At 43.8% G+C, this 26,652-nt stretch overlaps 1 protein-coding gene across 1 annotated transcript in view; it reads right to left on the reverse strand.

The window, feature by feature from the left end:
- Positions 1-10,961: 10,961 nt before the first annotated feature.
- Positions 10,962-26,652, reverse strand: part of TMEM38B (transmembrane protein 38B) — a 40,088-nt gene continuing 24,397 nt past the window's right edge. Inside the window, exons 3-6 of the mRNA XM_066615770.1 lie at positions 23,346-23,530; positions 22,064-22,151; positions 15,872-15,989; positions 10,962-13,116 (exon numbers count right to left, since the gene is read on the reverse strand). Coding sequence (XP_066471867.1) covers positions 12,904-13,116; positions 15,872-15,989; positions 22,064-22,151; positions 23,346-23,530 — 604 coding nt within the window. The 3' untranslated portion in view covers positions 10,962-12,903. The remainder of the gene's footprint in view (positions 13,117-15,871; positions 15,990-22,063; positions 22,152-23,345; positions 23,531-26,652) is intronic.

Genomic DNA, 26,652 nt, shown 5'->3' on the forward strand with positions numbered 1-26,652 from the left:
AAGCTGCAAGAGGTGATGAACTGCTTGGAGGGTCTTTGAGTGCTTAATGTGCATCTTGGTCTGCACACCTGCATGAACCTGACCCTGGGAAGAGATCAAAACTGGAGGGAGTAGCCCAACCTGATAATCTCTTGAACCCACTTGCCGATCATCATCAGGTCCCATTGGTCTGCAAAGAGCTGCAGCCGGCCTCCCACAGGTGAACTTGTGATGTCATTGAGGCTTAGAATGGGGACAGAACAGTGCTGCTCTTGATTTAAGTCTGGCTCTTAAATTCAGACTTGTTAAATCCAAATCTTAAATCCAAATCCCCACTCGTGGGGCTGCCAGGTGGGTTGACTTCCACTGATGGAAGAGGAAGGATTGGAGTGGCCAAAGGGAAGAAATGAGCAGCCTCAGTAGCACAGGATCCTAATTATTATTAATTAATAAATAATAGAGGCAAAGAAGGAAGGCCCATAGCCAGGGAGACAGACCAGGGACAGACTGCACTTGCTCCCAGTGTGGAAGGGATTGTCACTCCCGGATTGGCCTTTTCAGCCACACTAGACGCTGTGCCAGAACCACCTTTCAGAGCGCGATACCATAGTCTTTCGAGATTGAAGGTCGCCAACAATCAATCAAATTTATTAGTAGTAATAAATACACATCTCCCCTCTGTCTCTGGTCTAGAGGGTCATGATAGACGGTAATCTTAAAAAGTGGATCTCAATGATAAAAAGTTCGGGAAGCACCCATCTAGAAAGAAATATTTTTATTTATTTCCAGAAAGAAAAGACAAAACCCAATCCATTTCTTATAATGAGGCAGCCCAAATGAACAGCCTCAAGGCTTGAAGGGCTTAGTTATGTGACCCAGTTTTCATCTGTCCCAGTACCTGTCATTGACGGACTTGGGGAAAAAAAAAACCCCAGAAAAAAGACGCTCAAACATTTATCTCCCTATATTTAAATAACTGCAGGAAATTCCTTGCAAACTGCAGGAACTCAGTTGTTTGCAGGGCAATCAGCAGCTGTCTGCTTCCTGTTAAAGTCCAGTTAGACTCTTCAAGCTTTCAGGCTGCCTGCCTGCACGTCCTGCTATAAGCTTGCATGCTTGTATCATCCTGTAAAAGGAAGAAACATTTTCCCTTGGCACCAGTGGTAAGACAAGGCTCTAAAACACCAGCTTGTGGGTGCAAGATGGGGGTGCCACCTGGTCTGCTTGACCACCCTTATCATAGACATTGATTAAGAGTTTGGGGAAATGAACAAGGGTTTGGGGAAAAGAATATCCTTTATGCATCCCCAAATAATCCCAATCCCAGAAGCACATCTGGTTAGGATCCCCCAGCTTGCCATGCCCTGATCAATACTTAAGTGTTTCTCCAGCATGCAATAAATAGTGGGAGTCAATCAAATTGTATTTGTGACTCCTAGAGTGAGGCAGAGACCCCCTTTATTTTCAGGTCTCCAAAACACCACATGGACATTTCCTGGGATCTTACATTTTCTGATCTCTGATTTGCATGCAATTCCTTTAGCTCTCGCTGCGCCATCACTGCCAATGCCACGCTGTCTCCAACCTGGCCTCCTGCAAGTCATGCTGGGGCACTACTGCAGGCCACGCACAGCAAAGAACAGTTGTTCTTTGGCTTGTGGATTTGCTTACCATGAAGGAGTGTACAGGAGGTCAGGGACACAGCTGCGGGACTACAGCTACTGCTGTAGCTGTATCAAAAGCAAGTTTTGATAGCAGGAAATTTCCTGGGATCTCAGTTGGCGTTGTGGAGAGCAAAAAATGGAGGCCAGGCTGACTGGGAAGCCAGATCTATTGGGCAGGTAGACCTGGGCTCCAGAGACTTTTGCCACCCTCCCCCTGCCCTGTTTCACCCCCTTCCTTTGTACTCCCCTTTGTACCTCCAAATTCCTCTTGGAGGCCCTGCCCAGCACCATCAACTGCTCAAGTCTCCAAAAACTGTCTTCTCCTTAAAACCCTTGTTAGCAAGTGTCAATTGCAAAACTCAATCCCTCACACAGACTTTGCTGTGAAACCAAATGTGCTGCTTTTCAGCACATATCTTGACAGGTAAGTGTCATTCCCATTCCAGATACCTGGAATAGCCAGCGATTCTCAAATTATGTGCCGGGGCATAGTAATGTAAAGAAGTAAGCCATCAGGGTGGATTCTTTCACCACTGTGTGTCTAGCCAACTGGAGAGACTCCTACGCAGCACTGATCTTTCACCTGAAGCCGGTAGCTGAAGGAAGGAACAAGAACATATTGTAATGCAGAGAAATTGCAGAAATATTGCCCAAGAAACAGGGTCCCATCTTTGACGATCTGGGCAGAGTAATTCTGAAGGGAGGGGTGCGCCTCTCTGTGTGTGCATGCAACACCTTTGCAGGTTAAAATTGGAGGTACCATTCACTCTTACACTAAAGTGTGGCTCCAGCTTTAACCAGGAAAAAAAAACTGTGTCTCAGGTATCAAAAATTTAGGAAACACGATCTTGTCTTATGCAATGCCTTTCTGAATGACTAAACTACACTTAACCTACAGGATAAGAGAGTGTGACAGTCTGCCACTGCTGCTTTGCCAAGTTACGCAAATCTAGCCCTGTTGTTTTCTCAAAATACAATGAGGTGGGACAGAGGGAGGAAGGATTGTGCACTTGAGCATCGCACATTATTTCCTGTCATGCAGACCGGTCAGCTGCTTCTTGGTGGAAGCAAAGAGGATTGTGCTTTTGGGGTGTATAGGCAGCACCGAGACCTATTCAACTGTTTATTACATTAGTCACTCACAGTACACTCCTGAAGTAAGTCGCATTGAGTTCAATGAGACTTACTGCCACGTAAATGTATAGGATTGCATTCTTGCAGCCTAATCCTAACTGGGAACCCAATCCTATGCATGCCTATTCAGGAGTAAGTCAGTAGGGTTTACTTCCAGGAAAGTGTGGATAGGATTGGGCTGCAAATTCCCTCTAGGCGATGCAGTGGTGCCAGCATAGGCTACACTACCTCTCAATAGGGAATTTCGGCTGCTGGAGGTCTCTTTGGAGGAAAGGTGACAGCTGTCCTCTTACCCTAGGGTGAGCCCCAATAGCCACAATGGGTCACCTTGGATCTGCACCAGCAATATCACTGGCGCAAGTTCAAGTTGATCTGTGTTGGCAGATCAGGCCGGGAAGGGGAATAGGATGTGGTGCGTGCTGGCCCTGCCCATCCTGCTCTCTCCCTGATCTGCCCACACCCCACTCCCGCCTCTACCTTCCCAACAGGAAGGCTCCAGCCTTCCCACCAGCTCGCCTATTAGAAATGCGGTCACAAAGTGCTTTGTTGTGCTTTTGCGACAGGATAGGATGGGGCCATCAACTTATTATGCAGAACCAGCCAAAAATTGTCTAAAACTCTGGGTTGGTGTTCTCAACCAAGCTTTCTGAACAGCATTCCTGCTCTAGGCATAGCTCAATTGCCCTTAAAAAAATAAAAATAAAAACATTAAATTAAAAAACCCTCAATTCTGGTAGCCATTCAATGTGATGCAAAGGGAGAAGCATCAAGAGATGCTGCAGGTGAATAAATATAATAAAGACAGCATTTGTCCAGATAGTACTCATTTTAGGCCTTCTGTTTCAGTGCTTCTAATTCTATCAGTCCAGAAAGGCTAAGTGCTTTAATTCAATCTGCACAGGAACATGGAGTTGCTTCCTATGGGCACCATGGGAGAGAAGACATTGCCTTTCAGTGGGATACATTCTATGCTCCCAGTTGGTGATATGGTACCAAAGCAATATCTGGAACAATTCCTACTGAAGACAATGAGAAAAATCCAAGCCACACTAAAGAGAAGCAAGAGCCTTGTCACGCAGACCCCTCTTTGCAACATCCCCCTAATAACATGCAGTTTCTGGAGACAGACACAGCTTGGCAATTATCAAATACTGACTGTAGCTAGAATTGCCAACCAGACAGTATTTTCCTGGTACATCTTATAAAGCCATGTTCTATCAGCTTACCCATTTTGGGGCTCTGAAAAGCCCATGAACCTTAAATCCATGCATGGCCCATCCCAATTTTATCAGATTCCAATCATAACCAACTAGGTTCTGCCCTGGCTCCATCCCTGAGATTCTGCCTGTTGTAGCCGCATTCACAGATCCACCCATGCTACATTTTTGAAAAAGTGAAACCACTTAACAACAGCTTACAATTAAAGGTTCTGAAAGGTGCCTTCTGTTGGAGTTGGTGCAACTCCATCTGCTGTCCAGAGGGGGCAAGATGCTGTCCAGAAAGGATCAAGCTATGGCCCAGTGACTCTACTCTTTCTTTATCTGTTCTCTCTATGATGCTTGTGGGGGTGTGGCCCTAACCCTTTATCCTTCCCTTCTCCTCTGAGCACTTCCTCTTGTCCTCTGACCACTAACCTGTTAAGATGGCACACAGCAGGGCTCTGATGTCCACACCATCCTGAGCACGTGGCATGCAGGGCGAGGCAGCTCTAGGGCCTTGCTATCTAAGTAATAGCTGAACCTCTGATCCTAATCAGTTGCTGTAAATATACACTCAACGGAACTGTAAGTAAACAACTTTTTTGCAACTTTAACAAGCCATTGCCTCTTTGTCTTTTTTCATTGAATAGCAGTCAGCCAGGTGAGGGAGGTTCCCTGGGGTGATACCCAAAGGTGGGGTTCACTGCTTAAGCTACTCTGCTTCCCCCCAAAGAGGAAACTACTTTTAATTTCCTCCAACACCTTCATCATCAAGGCCTCAACGCAGTGGCAAAGCTTCACGTGTTTTGCGTCTCTGAGGAGCCAAGCAGGAATTGTACCTAAGGACGATGAATCATGGAATCCTGAATGGCTCCATGCCCAGAGACAAAGAGTACTTCCAGCAGCCTCTGCTGGGAAAATATTTGTGTACCTTGGACTCTTTCAGCACTAGAGTCTCATTTCATCCCCAAAGTGCAATGCATAAGTAGTTTCTGCTTCCTTCTGCCAACCTGTTGAATGTATTGTTCAATTGTTTTAGGATGGGGTGGGAGAAGATTATACTTATCACTTACATCAAATTCAGCAACAAAGCCCAATCAAGGGATTTTAGAAATTGTCTCTTAAGGAGAAGCTCTACGCTCTTCTCATCGTAAGGGGGAAACTTCCTGTATGTCCTGCATTAGCACTGAGATTTTGATGGCAGGTCAGTACTGATGAATCAGGCTAGTGCCACCAGCTGGAGTCATACGTCTGCATGAAGCCAGCATGAGAAATGAGAGGTGCCATCAGATGTTGTGTGAATGTGCTCTTTGATGGTACACAGTGTCTCTTTTTCAAATAGACAACCAGGTCCTGATTAACAGCTTTTGTTGCCTTCAGATCTCATAAAGCCACTAGAAGATATGTTGCGTTGGTTGGGCAGGGTCTGAAAGAAGAACATTTGCCCATTTTAAGGTAGGCACAACAGACAAGAAGATAGTCAACCTGGGCTGGTTTATCCCCCCCCCCCCAAAGCCATCTACTAGGAAGCAGCAAGGATGTAGAGTAGTTGCAGAGGGACTGACACAGAACACAACTCGTCCCTGTGCCTCTTTGCTTGATGCCCATTTCACATGCATGTATGAAAGCAGCTGGATATTTCAAAAATATCACCACCACTATAAGCAGCGGTTTTCAAACTCTCTGGGAGTTTGAAAACCTCTGTAAGTCCATTCAGGGGTGGGGGGGCAGCGGGAAGGCAGCAGCGCGATTCCCAGGATTGTGCCACTCAGGGGGCTGCAGGGGCTTGGGTGAACTTACCAGAGCCTCCTGCAGCCTCCCCAGGGTGCGGGGAGCCCTGCGTGACTATCTGCAGAGCTCCCCGAAGCTGCAAAAGTGAAAGCGGAGTGATCACACTCCACTTCCGGTTTAGCAGATAACAAGAACAGAAGCATGGAAAAACGAGAGAAGGTAGCAATTCTGCCCCTCGGATAAGTGAATTGGCAGATAGTGAATTCGCATATAAAGAGAACCGACTGTACGAAGTGTAAGAAATGTAGCGATATAGTCATAATTGTCACATGTGCTGAAAATCAAATGGAATACATAGCCAACTATAGGTTTAAGACCTCAAGAAACATTTTTCAAGATAAGACTTCCTAATCTGGGAGCACTTCTTCAAGCATTCATCTGTGAAAGGTCTCCCAATATCTAGCAGAGACTCCTAGGACATGTTCTATGGGCTATGCTCTCAGTTCATGGAGGCTGCCTGCCCACTTGCTACCCCTTCTGGACAGAGCGTGTTCAACATGCTCCTCCTGTAGCTGTGCATTGCAGAGGACAGTTAATGAATTGTCTTTTCAGGAAGCCGGCTTGCTACTAATTTCTCACTGAGTGCAGAAACCATTTGAAAACCACTGCCCTGAAGCATCTCGCTTAGGAAGCACCCTGTTTTGACCATCAATTAAATGAAAAGAGGTCATCTCTGCATCTTTTGGGCTTGCCTAGAGGTGAATGGCACAACTCACTGGGAACATCATCTGTACAAGGGCCATTGTGAATTATGAAGAGAGACAGACACACAGACACCAGGTCCGAGCACAGGCATGTACAGACAACACATTCTTCAAAGTTGGAAGCACTTAAATCTTTCTTCTTCCTGCACAACCACATTTTTCAGTCTCATTTCCATCACTGCCAAACTGAGTTTCTAAAACACTCCACAAAGCGCCTGCTGTGATCCAAGCACTTTTTTGAAACCTTTATATAAAGGCTTTTTCTCATGAGTGAAGCCAGCTCCCAGCAACAGAGACGTAGCAATAACTCTGGGCCAGTGTATATGATTTGTATACCAAAGATCCCAGGTTCAATCCCTGCCATTTCCAGATAGAGCCAGAAGGACTAAGGACCTGAAGGCAGCTTTGTATGAATGAAGCTCTTGGCCTTCAAGGAATTAAAGGTGGTACTTTGGCCTCGCTGCCTTATCTAGAGTACTACCAACATGGGAGTCTTTCCCAGTCCTACATACAGATGCCAGGGGTGGAACCCAGAACCTCCTGCGTGCAAGCTACGTGCTTAGGCAGGGCCAACACAATCCAGGGTACTCTCAGGGAGCAGAGTGATGGAGGGTGCCTAGCTCTGTCTGCCCACCTTTCTCCACTACTGCTCCTCTTCTTCTCACTCCTTGGATTAGAAAAGAGGGAGGGGTAGAGCAGAAACAACATGGAGAGTGAAGGGCAAGAGTGCCAGGGCTGTTCTTGCCCACCACTCCTCTCCTCCCCACTTCCTTTTCAGACAATTTGTTCCCCTCTCCTTCTCTAATGCAGGGAGCAGTATTTGACACAGTACAGGCATGCTCCCATATCTATGGGGGATCCGTTCCATGGACCAGACACCCCGCAGATACAGAAACCACAGATACGGGAGATGCATGTATTAATGGTGGCTTCCGCATACACCCATTAATGTTATTTAAAGGCTTGCTTTAAACAGGTTGCTATAAGCATTCAAATTACACCAAGAATAGTATTTCAGTTTTGGATATGTATTGCAGAATGCCTTAAGCTTACCTGGTATAGTGTTCAGAAGTATGCCCTTTGATCCAGGTTGCCCTCTAGTCTAAGCCCTACCTCAACCAGAGAGAGGCTTTCTGGGTTACCTTGAGCATGACATTATTCAAACAGCTCACAACCTATAGATAACGAGACTGGCTGGGCTTGCAGGCTTGGTGTAGGGACTGCCGTAGTCATAGGTATGCAACACTGGGTGTGCTTGAAGAGTGGCAAAGATGTCGCTACTATCAATTATTGTGCCAAACAGAGACAGTCCAATTCATTCCAGTGTCTGAAGCAGAAGCTCCTTACTGGTAAAACAGAAAATTAACAAATAATTCACTACTCACAGCTCTTCACAGTACCCCAAATCTGCCACTTGAGGTGGGTTGCCTCACCTTGCCTAGTAGCAGGGCTGACCCTGTGTGTAAATGAAATGCTAGGCACACTGAGTGCAGAATCCTATTCATTTGAGAACTGTTCTCTTCAACTTTCCCTATCAAGTTAAAAATAATATCCTAGAACACTAAAAATCACTGGTATTAGCATTACACGTAAAAGTGCCTCCTGATTGATGGAATGCCTGTGGGTGGTCCAGAAAGAGGACACCGGGGATCAGACCATACTAGCAATGGTTCTCAAGCAGCTGCGTCAATAGAGAGAGAAGTAGATGTCCTTTAAAATTCCACCACACTAGTAGGAATGAAGCCACACAGTCTGAAACAGCTGAAATACAAAACACACTGCAGCCCCGCTGCTCAGGATGACAGGCTGGCATGAGCCTCTCTCACCCCCTCACAATTCTTCTCTTCCCTGTTCACCTCAGAACACAGAGCTCAGCTCAAAGGTTCTGCCCTGATGTTCAAAGCTCTCCATGAGATCGGCTCCACCAATCAAAGCAACTATTTCTCACTCCCTGAATATGATCTCTCATACCAACTGTGATTCAGTAGAGAGGGCAGGGGGAGGGGGGAAGCAATTACTTCCATACAGGAAGGGATTGGGAAGGCAAGTGTAAAACTGTTGAGACATCTACAGCCTTAAGCCTATGAAACTCATTCTTGAGAAATCAACAGGCAGAACTGAATCGGACAATGCAGAAGTATTGTATGCTGCAGGGTGTGTGTACTTGCTCTCCTCTCAGTGGTCTAGTTGTGCATGTACATCTGCTTCCCACGCTTCTAAGTCATCCATAAGGATCAGAAAGTAGGTTTACTTTAAACCCTCCAATGAGTTTGGAGACATAAAGGATGCCAGAAGGGAACACTTTCCCATATGATACTATTCTCCATGCATCCTCAGTAAACAGGTACATCATTGGTTCCCAAACCTTTTAGGACTGGGACCCACTTTTTAAAGTGACACTCTGTTAGGACCCACCTAGCTTTATGAGACTAAAAAGAAGTTTCACTTTACCAGAAGCTCAAACCTCTGTTTTTATCTTTTTACTTTTGGGGGGAAGGGGGAAGAACTTCTGGAAAATTTGATGAGCTTCACTGTCATTGGATTAGGACCATTCTAGTGGCCATGTGTTCCCCTTCACTTGGCCTTCTATAAGAACCGAGGCTGTTTGCCTACTCACAAATAAACATGCACTTGCTGCTCCATTTTGCTTTTCATAGGGCTCAATACATTTTCCTTGTCAGCTTAGAGGGGGAGACTTCCTTTTCAAGAGCATGTTGATGTCTGCTTTCACCCTTCCGGAGGTGTTACTTCCCCTTGGCCTGTCCATCAAAGTAGACCAAGAAAAGTTCACCTACTTTTGAGTAAACACACACACGAGTGGCTCTGTTTCCATAGGGCTCAATGCATTTTTCTTGTCAGCTATGAACTTGTCATTTTCGCAACCCACCAAAAATTGAGACTGCCCCACTGGCCATTGTCAAAAAGCATCTCATAGTTCAGAACAGCTACTGAACAGGGTGAATGTGACCTTAATATAAGCAGTAAGTGTAAACATCAAAGATTAGGATTTAACTCAAACACATATTATAAGCAACATAATGGCCCACAATACACCAGCACAAACCATGGCTTAGCTCTATTAGAACTAGAAGCTTGCAAGCTCCTTCTCATACCACAAGGAGAGTGAGGCTTTTGCTTTTACTTACATCACGGGTCTCCAAACTTTTCAGCATGAGGGCCAAATTGTAGATTTTGCACATTTTTGTGAGCCAAAACAAATCGGTTTTATATTGGATGGAGGCAAGCGATGCACAACACACTGTCTCTGCCCTTTCTGTTACGGAAACTCAGTTTGTTACGGAAACTCAGTTACGCACGTGCAAAAATGATGCTATTTCCTTACCGCAATCATTTTACAGCATTTTTGAAAAGTCAACATGTGGAAACCTGATTAGTTTTGTCAGCAGTGGTGAGGTTAACATCAAATAGTTATGGTTTTAGGCTGTTAAAGTCTATGGCCCAGGTGACTGAAACCGAGGGTGTTAGCAAGGCTGACACTTGACCATATGGAAAAGGAACATGATGGATGTGTTAACTGTCTGATTGCATGGTTGGGGAAAAAATACTCTAAGTAGCCGCATGCTGGATAAAATCTTGTGGCAGGCCAGATTTGGCCTCTGGGTCATAGTTTGGAGATCCCCAACTTACATAATGGCAGGCTGACCATAGATAATTAGAACCATAAACATGGTCCGAAGACTAAACAAGACCATGCACTCCTTCCCACTCTGTCTTCTGCTCATGCAGTCAAAAATCGTAATTGCTTTAAACCAGGGGTGCCCATGGGGCCACTTGCGGCCCTTGAGGACTCCCAATTCGGCCCACAGGGAGCCCCCAGACTCCAATGAGCCTCTGGCCTAATGAGCCAAGAGACTTGCTTGGAGCCCATGCTGGCCTAACATAACTGCTCTCAGCATGAAGACCAACTGTTTGACCTCTTGTGTGAGCTGTGGGATGAGGGCTCCCTCCACTGCTTGCTGTTTCACGTCTGTGATGCAGCAGTAGCAGCAAAGGAAAGCCTGGCCTTGCTTTGTGCAAGGCCTTTTATAGGCCCTGAGCCTATAAAGACCTTCATTCATTCATTCATACAAGTTTCATCCCTAATATAGTCATTTATGTAAATTTATTCAAATTTGAAATATAAATTAATACTTTTTTCCCCGGCCCCTGACACAGTGTCAGAGAGATGATGTGGCCCTCCTTCCAAAATGTTTGGACACCCCTGGTTTAACCCATGAACTGTGGTTTATAAGCTAGGATGCAAAACTATAGCTTGGCTTGTAAGCCAGAGTTAACCTAGTTTCTGGCTTTCCACAAGCTGCAAGTATTCAGAGAATACACCCAAATCCCCATGAACAAAAAAAACACATTTCCTTTGTTCAATAGTCTGCAGAAGGTGATGACTTAGTAATTTTTTATGTCTATATATTTGCCCATCATACTACTAACAGCACAGAGAGAGACAAACTGTTTCATTTAATAGTGGTTTTTTTTTTAATGCAGTGTGAAGCCAAAATACAAAGCAGACCATTTTCTGCATAAGAATTGTAAATGTCTTAACAGTAATTTTAAATACATTTTCACATCAATTTGTGCTCAAAGGACTACAGTGCAATTACTGTGAGGTGGTCGAGGACAGCACCCGACAAACAGTACAAAACAGCATCAAGACACTTGTTTGGCTCACTCAGACAAAGACATCCATGACTTTACTCACGAGCACACACGTGCAGACAGACATACACACAGAGTCATCCTTGGAAGCACAGTGTCTGCTGATGTTAAATCTCAAACTAATTTTTTCAGCCACCTGCTAACCAAGTTCAATACAAAATGTACCTGGGCACTTCTGAAGCATCAACACACTTTCAGGATATCCAGTCTTTTGTCCACAAGTTTCTAGAAAGGACTGCTTGTAAAGAAAACTGAGGTCCAGTGTTATAAGGCATTATCTGGTACTTGTCATTTTAAACACCTCTCCTCCCCTCTCTCTAGCTCCAGCTGATTGTAGTTAAAGGCAGAAGAACCAAAGCCTTTTAAATCATGAGATGCTGACCCAAAGAATAGCTAAAATCAAAAGCAGGCCTAGACAACCTGTGACTCATCGAGTTAAGCATAGTCCACCAAGCCATATATAATGACTTGCCAGGTTACATTTCCCTACCTTCACCACCCCCATATTTCAATCCTAGGCAAGAACTGGAGACTTGAGCTCCTGATAGCAATACATGGCTAATGAGTCATGTTGATGAGTCACATGATATGCAGATCTGACCTATGGTCAGCTTGCTAGCATGAAGGAGTGGAGATATCAAATTATCTGGAAAAGAAGAAAACTTCTCTAGAATAAGTTTATAGGAGTTTTGTTTTGTTTGTTTTTTAAGTTAAATAGTGATCTGTTTTGGTCTTCCTGCATGAAGTACCTGTCTGTTTTTAAAAAGTGGCACAGTTTGAAATACAAACCCACCCACGTCATATATAAACTCTCATCTCAACACATATCATTGCTGTTTAAAAAAAAAAAAGGCAGCAATCAAGAGTGAAGCTCATGTTTGTCATCTACTATCAAAGTGTTTTAAGTGGGTACATGCAGACAAAATCTGAATACCTACTATGAAAGATTTGTGAAAAAGTACAAGATTGCTTGTCACTCAAAGCAAGTGAGAAAACTATTTTGTGCCTTCTATAAAATTACTTGTTCTACATCAAGAATTAAGAAAGCCAGTTCACAAAAACCGTCACATTGGTCAACTAGATAAAACATTTACATGTTAAAATATTGGGAGGGCAACCAGTCTGCTACCAGAGAACGGAACTTCAGGGTTTAAATTAAGCACTTTTAAAATCCCATTGATTTCAACAGGAGGGTTGGGCAAAAGCGTAGGTTTCTCCCTTTGAATTCAGAAGTGCCCAACTAGATCATGCCCAAAATAAGTTACAATGAACAAAAATAGTCAAGTCTATCACATTTTGCTGCTACCAGAAAATATTTTAATCAAGCTTTGAAAGTTAAGGTTTTCGAAAACCTAACCACAATAAAAATTTATCATATATATATATATATATATATAAAATCACTATATAATCTCTTATGATCATTTACATTAGAGAAAATCTAACATGATGCATATTATCCAAATAGGTATTCTAGCTTATAAAACAAAAACCTCAGAGGCTATACAGAGCCCCATGGCAGTAGTAGGTACACACAGTCCATGGAAAATGTAGCCTGCAAAAACCACGCTGATAAAGGGCAATGCACAGGAGGCTTTATGGCAAGCTGAACTTGGAGACTATTGTAGGTAGTCCCTTAGTACACACGTTTCCTCAAATGCAATTGTCACTTCACATCATTGGGAAAGGGAAACATGAAACATTGATGGCCGCATACAAACATGCCATTTCTGGTCATCCAAAACACACTCGAGGCTCTTATTCTGTTTTCTTTGGATGCCTCTTCTTAGCACTTTCTCCAGTCACTTCATGAGTACCATAATCACAGCTTGAAGAGGCATTGTTAGAAGGGACTTTGGCCTCGTCCTTCACATTGGAAGAAGTTGTCTTCAAACCAAAAAGAACACTGGCCAGTGGGTTCTCAAGCGAGGCAAAGGGGGAACTTGTAAGTCCTGAAAGCATCATGGTTACCTGTGAACACACACAAGCAAGGGCATCAGCTCAGGAATTAAAAATTAACCAAGTTTCAGGCAGGTAGCGTTTTTCTAAGGCACCTGGCATGACGCAGAATTGTAGGCCATCGCCACCCATTATTTTTATTCAATTTTTTTTAAAGTATTTAAACTGGTAGCCCAAAAGCAGTTTGCAACAATGAAAAACACTAAACACTTTTAAATAATTTATATTTAAAAAGACACCATTGTCAATGAAACAGTCACAAGGAAAAAATACCTTTTTGGCCAAAGAGAGCATGGGAAACGAGGATGCATGCGAAGTTTGGCATGTCACAAAACATAGTTGTTACAGGATAGATGGCTCCCAGCCTGAGGCACTATGGACATATTTAAAGACTGGGTGCAACAAACGGGCAGCCAGATCCAAACTCTGACTTGAGTTGGAACAGGCTCCCTGTGCCGGGTCCCGAGGTGACCTCCAGCAGCCTCCCAACCTGCACTGGTTACAGTGCAAGCCACTGCGGCCTGGCTGAACCATCACGGGTTAGGATTGTGCCCTAAGTTTCAACAAGATAGAGGTACACTGGAGTCAATAAGTAAGCTAATCCAGGATTGGGTATTCAGCCTATTTCGAATGAGGCTATACTTCCTGTCAAGGTTCACAATATGGAGGTGCTTCTGGACCAAGTAAAGTTCCTTGAGTTGTCAGGTGAAGGTGATGTGCAGGAACTGCTTTTACAGCTTCAGTTATTGCACCAACATGGTCAGAAAAGGAAGATGTGACCATGCCAGGCCCTATCCCACGCCTTAGACACATCCAGGTCTGACTATAGTAATGCCTTCTACATGTGTTTCTTGTTGTTTTTAACATTTATACCAGGCACGTCAAACTCATTTCATACAGAGGGCTGAATAGCATTCATGATGCCTGCTGAGGGCCGGAGGTGATGTCATTACACAGGAAGTGATGTCATTAAACAGGTCAAAACCAGAAATAAGCACACTGTTCTCATGTAGGAACCCATTAGCTGCAAATGACAGAAGAGAAAATACACAAATCTTGATCATATTTCAAGATAAGGGAGAGTCCAATTATCATGGGGGCCATGCATTGCTCAACAGCTGAGAGATCAAGGGCCAGATAAAAAGCTTCTGTGGCCACATCTGGCCCCTGGGCCTTATGTTTGACACCCCTGATTTGTTTGACACCTTAAGGGCCTTATGTTTGACACCTAGTCACTTTGAGGACCTTTTGGCCAGGAGAGGGAAGTGTGGGACACAATTTTTTTAAAATGAATAAAAATGGTTGAGCCAGAAGAGTGCTACAAACCTATAACTGGTTCATAATGTTACAGCCAGACCATGCAGTGCTCAGTCATGTTATTCTCCCGCTGATTATCAGTGGTTCTCAGCCTTCTCTACAGTAGCAGCTCCATTATAGAATTCCCTTCCAGGGGAATTAAGAACTACCCCCTTCCTCATGGCCTTTCTGCAAAGGCTCAAAACATTCTTGTTTCTTCTGGCATTTGAGTGATGCTTTGTTGCCTGACCTCTGATGCCTGTGTCTCTGTAAATAATGCTGTGGTCTAAACAGTTGCATCCCCTCTCCATGGTTTTACTGTTCTTATGATGACTTCATTTACCGTTTTGTTTATTGTACATTTTAATATGGTATCTGTAAGCCGCCTTGGGCATTTGCTTCTACATGGAAAAGGCGGGATATAAATCTTTTAAATAATTTATTTAAATTTTAAATAATTTAAAATGCTCTAAAACTCTATAAAGCTTTGGCCTGAATATATCTTACAGACTGCATTCTCTTATACAGCTTGTTAAGAGCTTCAGCAAGCAGCCCTGCTCTGTAGCCCATCACTTTGATGGTGAGACTAGTGGTGACAAGGAACAAGGCCTTTTGGGTAGCGGTGCCTCAACTATTGGAACTTCTTCCCTTTCAGGCTGAAATGGGCCCCCACACTGAAGACTTTTCGGCCACTACGACCTTTTTATTTCAGTAAGCACTTGACCTTAGCCAAGTTGTTTGTTCGACTCTTGCTTCTTTGTGGTTATTTTACTCTACTGCTGCATATGTGTTTTCAGTTGTGTAATATTGTTTTCCTTGTTATTTTATTTTAAACTGTAAGATGCTTTGAAAGTTCATTGGCAGAAAAATGGCCAAGAGGGATAACAAATTATATCATATATATAAAAAAAATAAATATTGTGAACCTAGGCAAATCCTTGGCAGGTCTTGCCACTGGAAAATAGGGTCATGAATACCACACCAAGTAATGATATGGCCATTGCTGGGGCCATCAAAACACTGGCTGTAATTTAGGTTGAATGAAAATATAGTGGCTAGTCACATGCAGTATTCATGTACATTGGATCATGGAATGTCAAACCTACACCAAACCAAGCATGTCACTAAAATGTATGAAATGGAAGGACTTTATCCCACATTTCTGAAAGACGCTCTTCCATTCTCTGTTCCTCTCTAGGAAGAGTGTTGTGGCAAAATTATAGCACACTGTTGAGAGAGTACTAATATTCAAAACCTGACCACTTGTTTCAAAATTATTTTAGATCACTACACTGAATTTTGTTAATTCAGCATCAAAGTGACTTTATTTCTTCCTGAGAAAGAAAGAACAGAAGCACTCTACTGATTTTTATTGCATTTTAAATCAGCCATAGTTGAAGGTATATGAATGTGCATTACCAAAACCACTTGTAGATAATAAAATATGCCCCTAAAACTCCAAAATTCTTACCTTTTTGACGACTATGAAGATGGTGTAAAAAAACATGAGGTTGTGCTTTTCGATTGGAAGATGCAAGGTGTGCTGCATAGTGAAGAGGACTGCCCCAACCAAGCTTGTTTTCACAGCGCTGGGAAACAGAATAGGAACACAAAAGGAAAGGCTTGTTTGTCATTCATTTCTCTTCCCCCCCAACCATAGAACATCTAAGTGTTCTTAGATCTCACAGTAGGACTGTTAACATCCCTTATTTATAAAGAATGCACCCCCCCAGCCATTATGTTGTAGACTGTGTGCATCAAGCAGCTTCCCACTACAGCTAAAGGATGCTAAAGAGGCAAGACCCACTTGAGTTTAAGTTGTGGCTTACCTCTTTAGTAACAGAAGAGGCTGTGTAAGAGCCTTTAAAGAAACCTCTAAGCTGCCTACTCAATTCTCCCCAAGCAGAAAAAGCTCAGTTGGATTGCTTTTTAGGTAGGAAAAGTGCATACTTGCACCCTGATCTTTGACATCCAGCCGTTTGCTTTTGCCCAAAAGATTGGAGATTTATGTACTCTGCCCATATATGTGGTTTCACTTATCCACAGTTTCTTAAATCCCCCCCCCCTTGTGCTCATGACTCAACTATCTTCCTTTACAAATGCTTTGCAAAAGAACATAAGAATAGCCCCACTGGATCAGGCCATAGGCCCATCTAGTCCAGCTTCCTGTATCTCACAGCAGCCCACCAAATGCCCCAGGGAGCACACCAGATAACAAGAGACCTGCATCCTGGTGCCCTCCCTTGCAATTGGCAGCCCATTTCTAAAATCAGGAGGTTGCACATACACATCATGGCTTGTAACCCGTAATGGATTTTTTCCTCTAGAAACTTGTCCAATCCCCTTTTAAAGGCATCTAGGCCAGATCCTGTGGCAATGAGTTCCACAGACCAACCACATGCTGAGTAAAGAAATAGGAGCTTCTTCCTTTTCTTCACTGAGTAAAGAAAGGGAGTTTCTTCCTTTCCTTGGAACAGGAAGAACATGCCTCGTAGCTTCTAGAGGAATGCTACAGGAGGCAATTGTGAGAACACTAACAGGCAGCAAACAGCAGAGGACTTCCTGTTAGCATTCCCACAATTGACTCCTGTAGCATTCCTCCAACAGCCAGGAGTCTAAGTTCCCGCTGTCTACTAGTTCCAAAGCGAAAGGAAGAGAAAGCTCCCTTTTGCAGAGTAAGTCATGAATGCAATGGGGGTGAGGAATTTGACTCGTGTCCACTGTTATCTGCAGTTTGGGATATCTGTGATAGAAGAAATCTATCCCCTATGGATACCTGTGTTTTTAATTATCTCTGAATTTCAGTAGTCTAGTTCTGCATTACAAGTGGGCCCCAGTATCTGTGGATCAGTTATCTGCTGATGTGGGCCTCTCCATGCACCCTTTAGTGTTGCTTAAAAGCTTACCAGCAAAGTGCTTTAACAGGTTACTATAAGCATTTGAGCTTATAGCACGACGTTGGCAGGCTGCCAGCATGAAGAAAACAGATCAAACGTTAACAGGAAGCAGTTAACTTCTGCTTCCCATTAACCATCAATCTGCTGGCAGCCCACTCACAGCACACTATAAGCTTGAATGCTCATAGCGACCTGTTAAAGCAAGAAATACTACACTGGTAAGCTTTTAAACAACGCTAATGGGCATATGGGACCGCTATTAAAACTGGCATTCCCTAAAGCCATAGTTTCCATATCCATTGGGGGGGGGGCCTGGAATGGATCCCCCATGGATTCACCTGTATGTCATATTTCTCTCTAGTGACAGTATTGAGTCAAGAACTTAGTAGGGTTCAAAAAAAGTTGGATCGCTGCTTCCCACACTTTTTAGCACTGGGAAGCACTGTCGTTTTAAAATGACAATCGGTTGCGACCCACTGGACTAGACCATAAAAAGAGATCTAGGTAGAAATAATATTTTTATTAGTAATACTAAATTATTAATTAATAATCAAGGTCCTGTGCTCCCAAGGCAGCAAGATAACTCATATACAGTATGTGTGTGTAAGCATTTGCTAGACTCTCCCTAGAAATGGAGTTCAAGGACTGCTCCCCCAAACCTTTACAGTCATTCCAGGGTACCCAGAAGGCTGAACTGGAGAGCAAGATATGCAGTTACAGACTTCCAGACCAGGCAAAAGGCTGAAACTGGGTGCACACATGATCTACGGCACGCCAGTTACTACCGAAAATGGGAAAATGTGAGATTTTAATTTGTGGGTATGAAAACTACCTTATACCACAGGTTAAGCATTTCAGCCAACAATTTTCTTCTGCAAACCAGGGCAAGGGTGCTTGCAAAGTTGTTCGAGGTTTGTTTTTTTTAAGGTTTCAGAAACTTTTCACAACCCACCAAAAATTAGCTTGTGACCCACTGGTACATCTTGACCAACTGTGGGAAACACTGTGTTAGATTAGAACACGTTTTTATATATACACACATAAAAAAATAAAACCCTTTTCAAATCCTGCTCTTAATGGTATTGCCACAAGATGAGCTCCTTCTAAAACATTTCTCCTGTCATCAGCTTTAGTTTAAAAAAAAAAGAAAAATTAAAGCTTTATTTTCCCTTGGCCAGCATATATTTTTTAAAAAGGAAAAAAAGTATCTCTGGTGCACTAAACTGACAAAAATTATTTTTCATCATCGTTGAAGGATTTAGGTCACACTCAAAAAGGACAGCTCCTACCACAATAAGAGTTGGGCGGGGGTCAGGAGGGAGAAGAGACAATGCTCTGCTTTGGCAACAGCTCCGCTTGCATTTCGCTGCTTCTCTCCTGTCATTCTTTATTACCTAGGATAGTGGCATGGAAGCAGGGTGCCTAAGTGCTTTTGCGCCCCTGCTGCTTTTATCACACCAGAAGTCACAACCCTGTTTTCAAAATAATCGTTTCCACAAAAAACACTGTCAGGAAGGGCAAGGGGACTTTAAAATACCCACCGTGAGCTCGTTTTCCCTTTACAGTGGTTGGCCGTGGCCTGCCAGCCAGTTTCAGCTCCTACTTCCTATAGCAGGAGCTAAATTGGGAGTGATTTAACATTCTCAATTTAGCTACTGCAAGACTGAGCTGAAAGTTGTAACTCAAGCAGTATTCCCCCGTGCGCCAAAGGCACAGTCTCACAGCATACTAATGCAACTTATAATAGTAAAAATACTTAACATTTTGTATAGCGCTTTCAAAGTGGGCAAAGGGCTCTGCATGCATTATCTCGTGAGCAAATACTATCCCCATATCGTCGCTGGGGAGCAGAGGGGGAAAGTATTGCTTAAGGTCACCTTGGGAGTTTTCACGGCAGAAATTCCGATTCACAGCTCAGTCTCTTAGTCACTAGGATACACCGGCTCTCTACACTCTGTTCTGTGAACTTATTTCACTGACAGCTTTCACATCCTTATAAAGATTAATATTTTGTTCCTGATTAGTTACATTTACTGGTTTGAAGGTGGAATTTTGAGAAACTAGCGAAGAGTCCAGCATTATGATAGGCAGGATGTGTTTGTGGGCAAGTAAAGGGAAGGCCACGATTCTGTAGGGACCTGTGAAGAGATTCCCATTTTGTGTAGAAAGGATGACCAATATCAGAACTGGAAGCAGTTGTAGGTTTAGCCATCATCCTGAAATGTGCCCTCAAGTGCTCCATTTCCTTTTTTGTTCATAGGAGAAAATGGCAGACATTTCTTATAACTACTCATACATCATCCTCAATGACATCACGGCTGTTGAAGGTAAACCGGTCCACCTGCTCCCCACACACTTGGCAATACAAGTGGGAGGGGAGCAAATTTTTGCCATTCCCAATACTTTTGCTAAGCAGTGGAGTCACTGCCAATACTTTGCAAATGGAAACCACCGACTTGCATGGGAACAAGAACACAAAATGTATTTTAGTTTTTATATTCTACAAGACCAGCCTAACAGTAGGCTCTCAAAAGTAAGTTTCAGTACAAGACAAGCAATCAAGCACAATAGATTTATGAAACCAAGTTGTTGTGTTTTTTTTAAGGAAGAAAGCTTCAACAACTAACAGCAGTGAAATAAAGACTGAAAAAACAGAGCAGCCACTATCTCTACCATCATAATCAAGCACCACCAAGAACACGGTTCTTGCAAGTTTTTTGAAAGACAGGATGGACTCTGAGAAGAGTGTTCCAAAGCCTGAGCATCAGTGCCAAAACCTTGCCCCCTCTCGCTATATATCTTCTGCTTATTTAGGCCCATTGTTAGCTAGGATGCAGGGCTGGGAGGATTCAATCATGCTTCAGTCTCTCCTTTCCACACCTGATTCTGAGACCCTGGATAATGTCGCTTCCTTTTTATCTGGGGTAATAGCCAGGCAGAGCCCTGGGACTCTGGGCAGTGTGTGAGGAGAAGACTGATGTTTATGTTGTGTTGTCTTTGTATATTTTTGTTTTGTTCTTTCTCTGTATTTTATGCCAATAAAGGTCTTACTGAACTGAACTTCTGCCTCTTCAAAAGCTGTAAAGGCACAAAGAAGAGCACATAGGAAGCTGTGTTCCTAGAAATAATCTGTTCCTGGCTAGCTTAAGGGTTTAATGGTCAACACGAGCACATTAAGAACTGGGCCAGAGTATATAAGACATTGGGGTTTAAACAAACTATTCAGGGATTGAAGGGGCATCGAACGCATAAAATCCATTCCACCTCTAGTGAAAGACACCCTAGTCGCTCTGCAATCTGCCCCCTGGATTTGTGGTGCTTTTAATGCCAGGTTGATCTAGAGTAAAACTACTATACCCAAGCATGTTTTGATCCTGGATGAAAGGATTGATATGGCCTGTATCACAATACCTGGGTTGGTGAGCTGGGAGGAGTTCTTTAGAGTCCACATGGATCCTTGGAACAGCATCCATGTAGGCAGGAGTGAGATGTGTGTACTGTATTCTATAGGGATACAATTTCCCTGTCTTCTCAGCAGCTTTTGATATGGTGTCCCATCTTGCCTCCCATTCTTTTCCACATCTTCATGAACATACTGAATGAGGTGACAGCAACATGTTGATGCCACCCAGTTCTATTTCTCCTTTTTGTTGAATTTGGATGAAGCAGCAAAGAAACAGTAATGGGCTGCACAGGGGCTAAGAAACTAGAACTTGGTCCAGAAAAGATGTTCTGTTAGTTGGTGGCTCATTTGATCGGAGAAGTTGCATTCAACCCGTTTTAGACGGGATCATTCTCGTCCTGGAGGACCAAGTTTGTAGCTTGGGGATGTTGTTGATCCAGAATTGTTACTGAAGGCCAAAATGGCTTCCATGGTACACAGTGCCTTCCACCTATTTGAGCTAAGGCAACAGGGTATAACTTCTCCTAGACAGAGAAACTGGCCACTGTGATCCATGCACTGGAAAAGTTAAAGGTTAGTCTACTGCAGCATTTCTCAATGCTTGTCTCCTGCTGTATCTTTTGCATGGCCCACCTATTGGAACTACCACTGAAAGTAACTGGCATGAAGTCATCGCCAGTTACTTCCTAGTTGAGATGCAACAAACACCAATAAGAGGCTCAGGACAGACAGAAGGCTTTTTCAAGCAGGGAAGAAGCGCATGCTAGAGTTCTGCCCACTGAATTGAGATTCCTCTGCTTGCTGTTTGTCGTGTCATGTTGCTGATTTTGCTGCTGAGTGGCAGGGGTCCAGGGGGTCCCATGCACACCACTAGACACCATCTCAAGTACAACTGGTGGTATGAGTACCATTGGTTAGGAAACACTGGTCTACTGCAATATGCTGTATGTGTGGGGCTGCCTTTTAAGACTTTGTGGAAACAGCAGCCAGATTACCACTTGGGATTAATAATACAGACCATTCACCAGTTCTTCAAAAGCTATACTGGCCTCCGGTCCATTCCACAATTCAAAGTGCTGCTGCTTACCTATAAAGCCCTAAATGACTTGGGAAGACTGTCTCCTATCACATGAACCTGCCCATTTGGCATCACGGTTATATGGCTGGTGTTAGAGGTTCCCTCAACAGACCAGTTAGTGTGGAAAGCATTACATCAAGGTGGGAAATCTGAAAAACCACTGAGGTCTAGCAAGACATTTAAAGAGTCGTGTTTCTGAGAGCTACTCATACAAATTTCTTCAGTACAAAGAAAGAGAACATTCTCAGAACTGTGTCAGTTGTAATATGCTTTTCACCAACTTACCAAGACATGTGCAGCAGTTCATTAGTTTCAGGCTTCCATACACCTCTCACCAACTGTTCAAAGTTAGATATTAGGCCACCACCAGCTCCTGATAATTCAGTGAAAATTATTACATGTGCAGATTGCTTCAAAAGGTCTTAAGTATTTGATCCTGCCTCTAATTAGGGCAATGGCAAAGCTGTCACATTACCTTCAGGTGGAGTAGGATATGGCCCTCAAGTTACTGACATCAACACAGTGACCTACTTTACAACTACTGAAATTGGATCCTCACTTTGAGACTCCTTAGAAAGTGTCCTATTCTCAGAGGACAAGTCCTAATATTTCCTTCACACAAAAACATTCAAACGGAATAAACTTAAAATTATGTGAAAGCTGAACAGAGAAGAATGGAGGCAGCCAACATCACAAGACACTTGGTCCTTTAGAATTCATTATTGTCTCATTTATCAAGAAAGCAAAACGTTTCACAGGACATGCTCTTACTGGAGAGATAAAATATGGAATAGAAAAGGAGCCAAGTGTAAAATCTCTTATCATTATGAGTAATGTGACTGAAACCCATAAAATAAGGGTTAGCAACTGGAAACCACTGACCAAAATGTGCATCCCTCCCAGTGGCTGTGTGCAGTTATCCCCCTTTAATATTTTAAAGATTGTCAGTACCTCTGGGATAGTGAACCATTCTCTTTCTATGCTATTTGAATACTTTCTTTTTTGATTGAATAGCAGTACAGTAAGCCCTCCTTATCCATGTGTTCGGCACCCACAGATTTGACTCAACGCAGGTGCCGACCTGTGCTGGAGGGCCTCACATGCCTTCCGGTCACATTCAGGAGTGTTCTGACGTAGGCAGGGGATGTTGTGTGTGGCCTTCCCGCACCTCAGAAGGCCTGCCGGAGCCTTCTGAAAGGCTTTTCCTGTTTTTCAGGCCAGGCTTCTCCGCGGATTGGATTAACCACAGAAATCAGTAACTGCAGGTACCAAGGGTCGACTGTATATAAATATTCTAAATAATAAAGCCGCAACAGTAAGCAAACTTATTTTTCCTATGAAATAGAGGAATTTACATCTGAGTAAACACTGGACTGTGTTTCATGACTCAAGAGACAAAGAAATTCAGCAGCTGAATTTGCCTGTGTTTCCTCCAGGAATGATGCTTGATGAAATACCATATCCTACAAAAATTCCTCTATTGAATTAAGGTTGGAAGTGTTCAAACACTTTTTTTTTTTTTTTTTTAAAAAGGAGGGAAGGGGAGAGAAGAGATTTAACACATTACCTCTAGCCCAGCCAACTGCTATCATGACTATCCAGGCATTTTTGTAGCGGCTGTGTGCATGAGAAACTCCGCCTGTTATTTTCCATGTCCGGGTCACTTCTTTCATCCCTGCAACCATCAGTCGCATAGGTAGAAAAGAGACAAAGTTGTAAACCAGATCGTGCGGACAATAAAATATGAGATACCTGAAAAAAAAAAGTGGACAAGGTTTCAGCTTTAGGCACTAAAATGCATTTGCAACTGAAGTATGCCGAAAAGATGAAATAAGTTCAGAACTTTTAAACTGTAGGTGTTCGGTGACCGCTGTGAGAATACTGGATTTGCCAAATGGTTAAAGGTATCTAGTTGATTAATCATCAGGCCTTATATGATTCAACTTCAATTGTTAACATACTACCCATATCTCAATAAAGGTGAATTTTTGGAAGTACTGAAAGAAGAGTATCCCAAGGAGGATTTATATTAAAAGGTATTATGATTTATTATCTCTTATTATTATGCTATTATTAAGCTATTATGATTCCTTGTCCTCTGCACCCCTCATAGGACTCTGACCCCTTGTATAACAAGTTTAAACTATCCTGAGAGCGGAGGGGGAAAATAGGTTTGGGGGATGTGAGCCATGAAGCAAGCATCCTTTTCCAAATTCAAATAGCACAGTATACTTCACTTGTTCCTAAACTTACCATGGTCATGGCAGCCCACAGCCACGGAGCCCTGTCATGGCAGCGCCATCGCCCAGCTCTTCTGGTGCCACCATCTTTAATTGCACAAGATCTTGTGTGATTCAAGATGGCAGGGAAAGGCAGTAAGAAGAGGCTGCCAGGAACACCACACGGCATCCCTGTGAGCTTGTCATGGTGCCCAAGAGCGCCATGGTGCCCAGTTTGGGGACCACTGGTATAGTTAGTCAAAAATACCCACTTTCAGATACAGGGATAGTGAGAACAGCATACTGCTCCTGTATTTAGGTACTGCACTTCAGAACCCGCTCACCAAACTAAAACAGAACAGCAAGGAATTCAGCAGCAATTCCAAGGCCCAGTTCACACACACGAGGGCTGTCAGCAAGCTTCAGCATGGCAGAGGCATCGTCTGAGAGCCAGGTGCTCCACACCAAAGCCCACTTGTGCAGAGAAAAGAAACGTGAACCAAGTCTCTGCGCATTATAGCCTGGGCATTTGAGGGGAGTGCTCAGCTCATACGTAATGCTATCTGCGCTGCACTTCCACCATTGAAGCCTGTGGCTGAACAAGTATGCATGAGTCAGGTCTAAGAAAATTGCTGCCTCGCTCATATCTCAGAACCTTTTCATGCTTACAAAGGTGCAGATGGTGCGATTCAGTATGCAAAGAGCACATTTGGCACAGTTATTCTGAGGAACTGAGCCCTCTTGCTTTGCCCCATAGCAGCCAGGCACCAGCAGAGCAACACTCTTCTGCTTCACTTCCCATAACTAGCCCCTTGCCCAACTGCTATTTGCCGTGCACTTCAGAAGCTCAGAGGTTTTTCACACATGCACAGAAGGCACTTCGTTCAAGCATTAGGCCCTCTAGGGCAGGCCCCCCTCCCCTTTATCACATTCCCAGAAACATCCAGCACTTCTAAAATTTCAAGAACTGCAAGAGTGCAACAATGGCAAGTTGTATACACACACACACCCAAGGCACACAAAAGTTCCTGTCCAGCTTGATAATGATATCTAGGTTTGTAACAAGACAAAATTAACTCTGAATTTGGTGTATGTTGTTATGATGGCATTAAACCACAAACACCAACTTTCTCCTGTTCCAACACTGCTTTTGTATTGCTATGGACACTGTTGCACAATTTTAGTAAGACTGCCCTCAACAAGAAATTTTTATTATAGTATTTATACCCTGCCTTTCTCATAGACGTTGAGTCTCATAGACTCAAGATGGTTTACATGGGGTTTATGGTCGACCTGCCTATTTTTTTCAAATGTGTTTTTTTTCTTCTTACAAGTGTTATTCTATGACAGCAACTCATAAGATCCTCCATTTCTCCAGATGTTTTCCTTTATAGTGCAATCATCATCCTGGCTGCAGAGCTCTTGCGCTTTCCAAGCTTCCAAAGGCAGCTGCAAAACACACTGTAGGGTGGTTCTCAGGATCACTTTCTAATACCTACATCAAAATCTACAATAGGGATAAAAACAAGAGGTAGCAAGGCCAAAACTGGACCCCTCAGAAGTATAGCTGGCCTAACTGCTGATCTAGAGGCATGCAAAGTGTGCAGAGGTGGCACACAAATAGTTTGCTATCTATCTTTTTATAAGCAGCTCTACTGGTTGTCTCTGTCTGTACAGGCCAGTGTCAGAAGGTGGGCCTCGCCACATGTGTTTTTTCTTAGGAGGGAGCTCAGGGGAAGGAAGGGGTGCCACTACCAAGAGAGTGACGGGCCAGGGGAGATATGGTGGTGGGGGTTGGACAGGCCATTACAGGAGAAGGAGAACCCATCATAGGCAGATCATCTCTCCTTCTGGTCCTTCCCCCAATTCTCCGATGCCTGGTGGTCTTGGCAGTGAGTCCCTGGATCTGAAGCTGCTGCTTTTGAATGCCAGGTCAGTGAATAATAAAACCTGCATCATCCGGGATTTAATCCTGGATGAGAAAGCCGACCTGGTATGTATTACAGAGACCTGGTTGGACATGGCAGAAGGAGTTAGTCTCTCCGAGCTTTGTCCACCAGGTTTCCAGGTGTTGCAGCAGCCAAGATTGCAGGGACTGGGAGGGGGCGTTGCAATGGTCTATCGTGAGTCCATCTCCCTTATCAGGTGTCCTGTTCAGCAGTTTGCTGGGTTCAAGTGTCTGCATGTTGTGTTGAGAGGGCCGGACAGGACTGGGATTCTGTTGGTGTACCGCCCGCCCTGCTGCCCAACAGTCTCCCTGCCTGAGCTGACCGGGGTGATCTTGGGGGTTGCATTGGAGTCCCCCCGCCTATTAGTGCTAGGGGACTTCAATGTTCATGCCGAGGCCCCTGCAGCAGGTGCAGCTCAAGATTTCATGGCTGCCATGACAACCATGGGCCTGCCCCAGAAGATCTTGGCCCCAACACTTACTGCAGGACACGTGCTGGTGTTTACAGCTGGGCAAGGGGGTAGTGATCTGGATGTAGAGGAGGTTAAGATCACTCCGTTGTCATGGACAGATCACTTCCTGGTAAGGTTTAGGCTTGTTGCGGCTTCTCACCTTCGCAGAGGCGGGGGACCGCATTCCATGGTCCGCCCTCGGAGGCTAATGGATCCTGAAGGTTTCCTGTGGGCTCTGGGGGATTTTCCCACTGC

Source organism: Tiliqua scincoides, chromosome 2 (assembly GCF_035046505.1).
Source record: "Tiliqua scincoides isolate rTilSci1 chromosome 2, rTilSci1.hap2, whole genome shotgun sequence".
Taxonomy (NCBI): Eukaryota; Metazoa; Chordata; class Lepidosauria; order Squamata; family Scincidae; genus Tiliqua; species Tiliqua scincoides.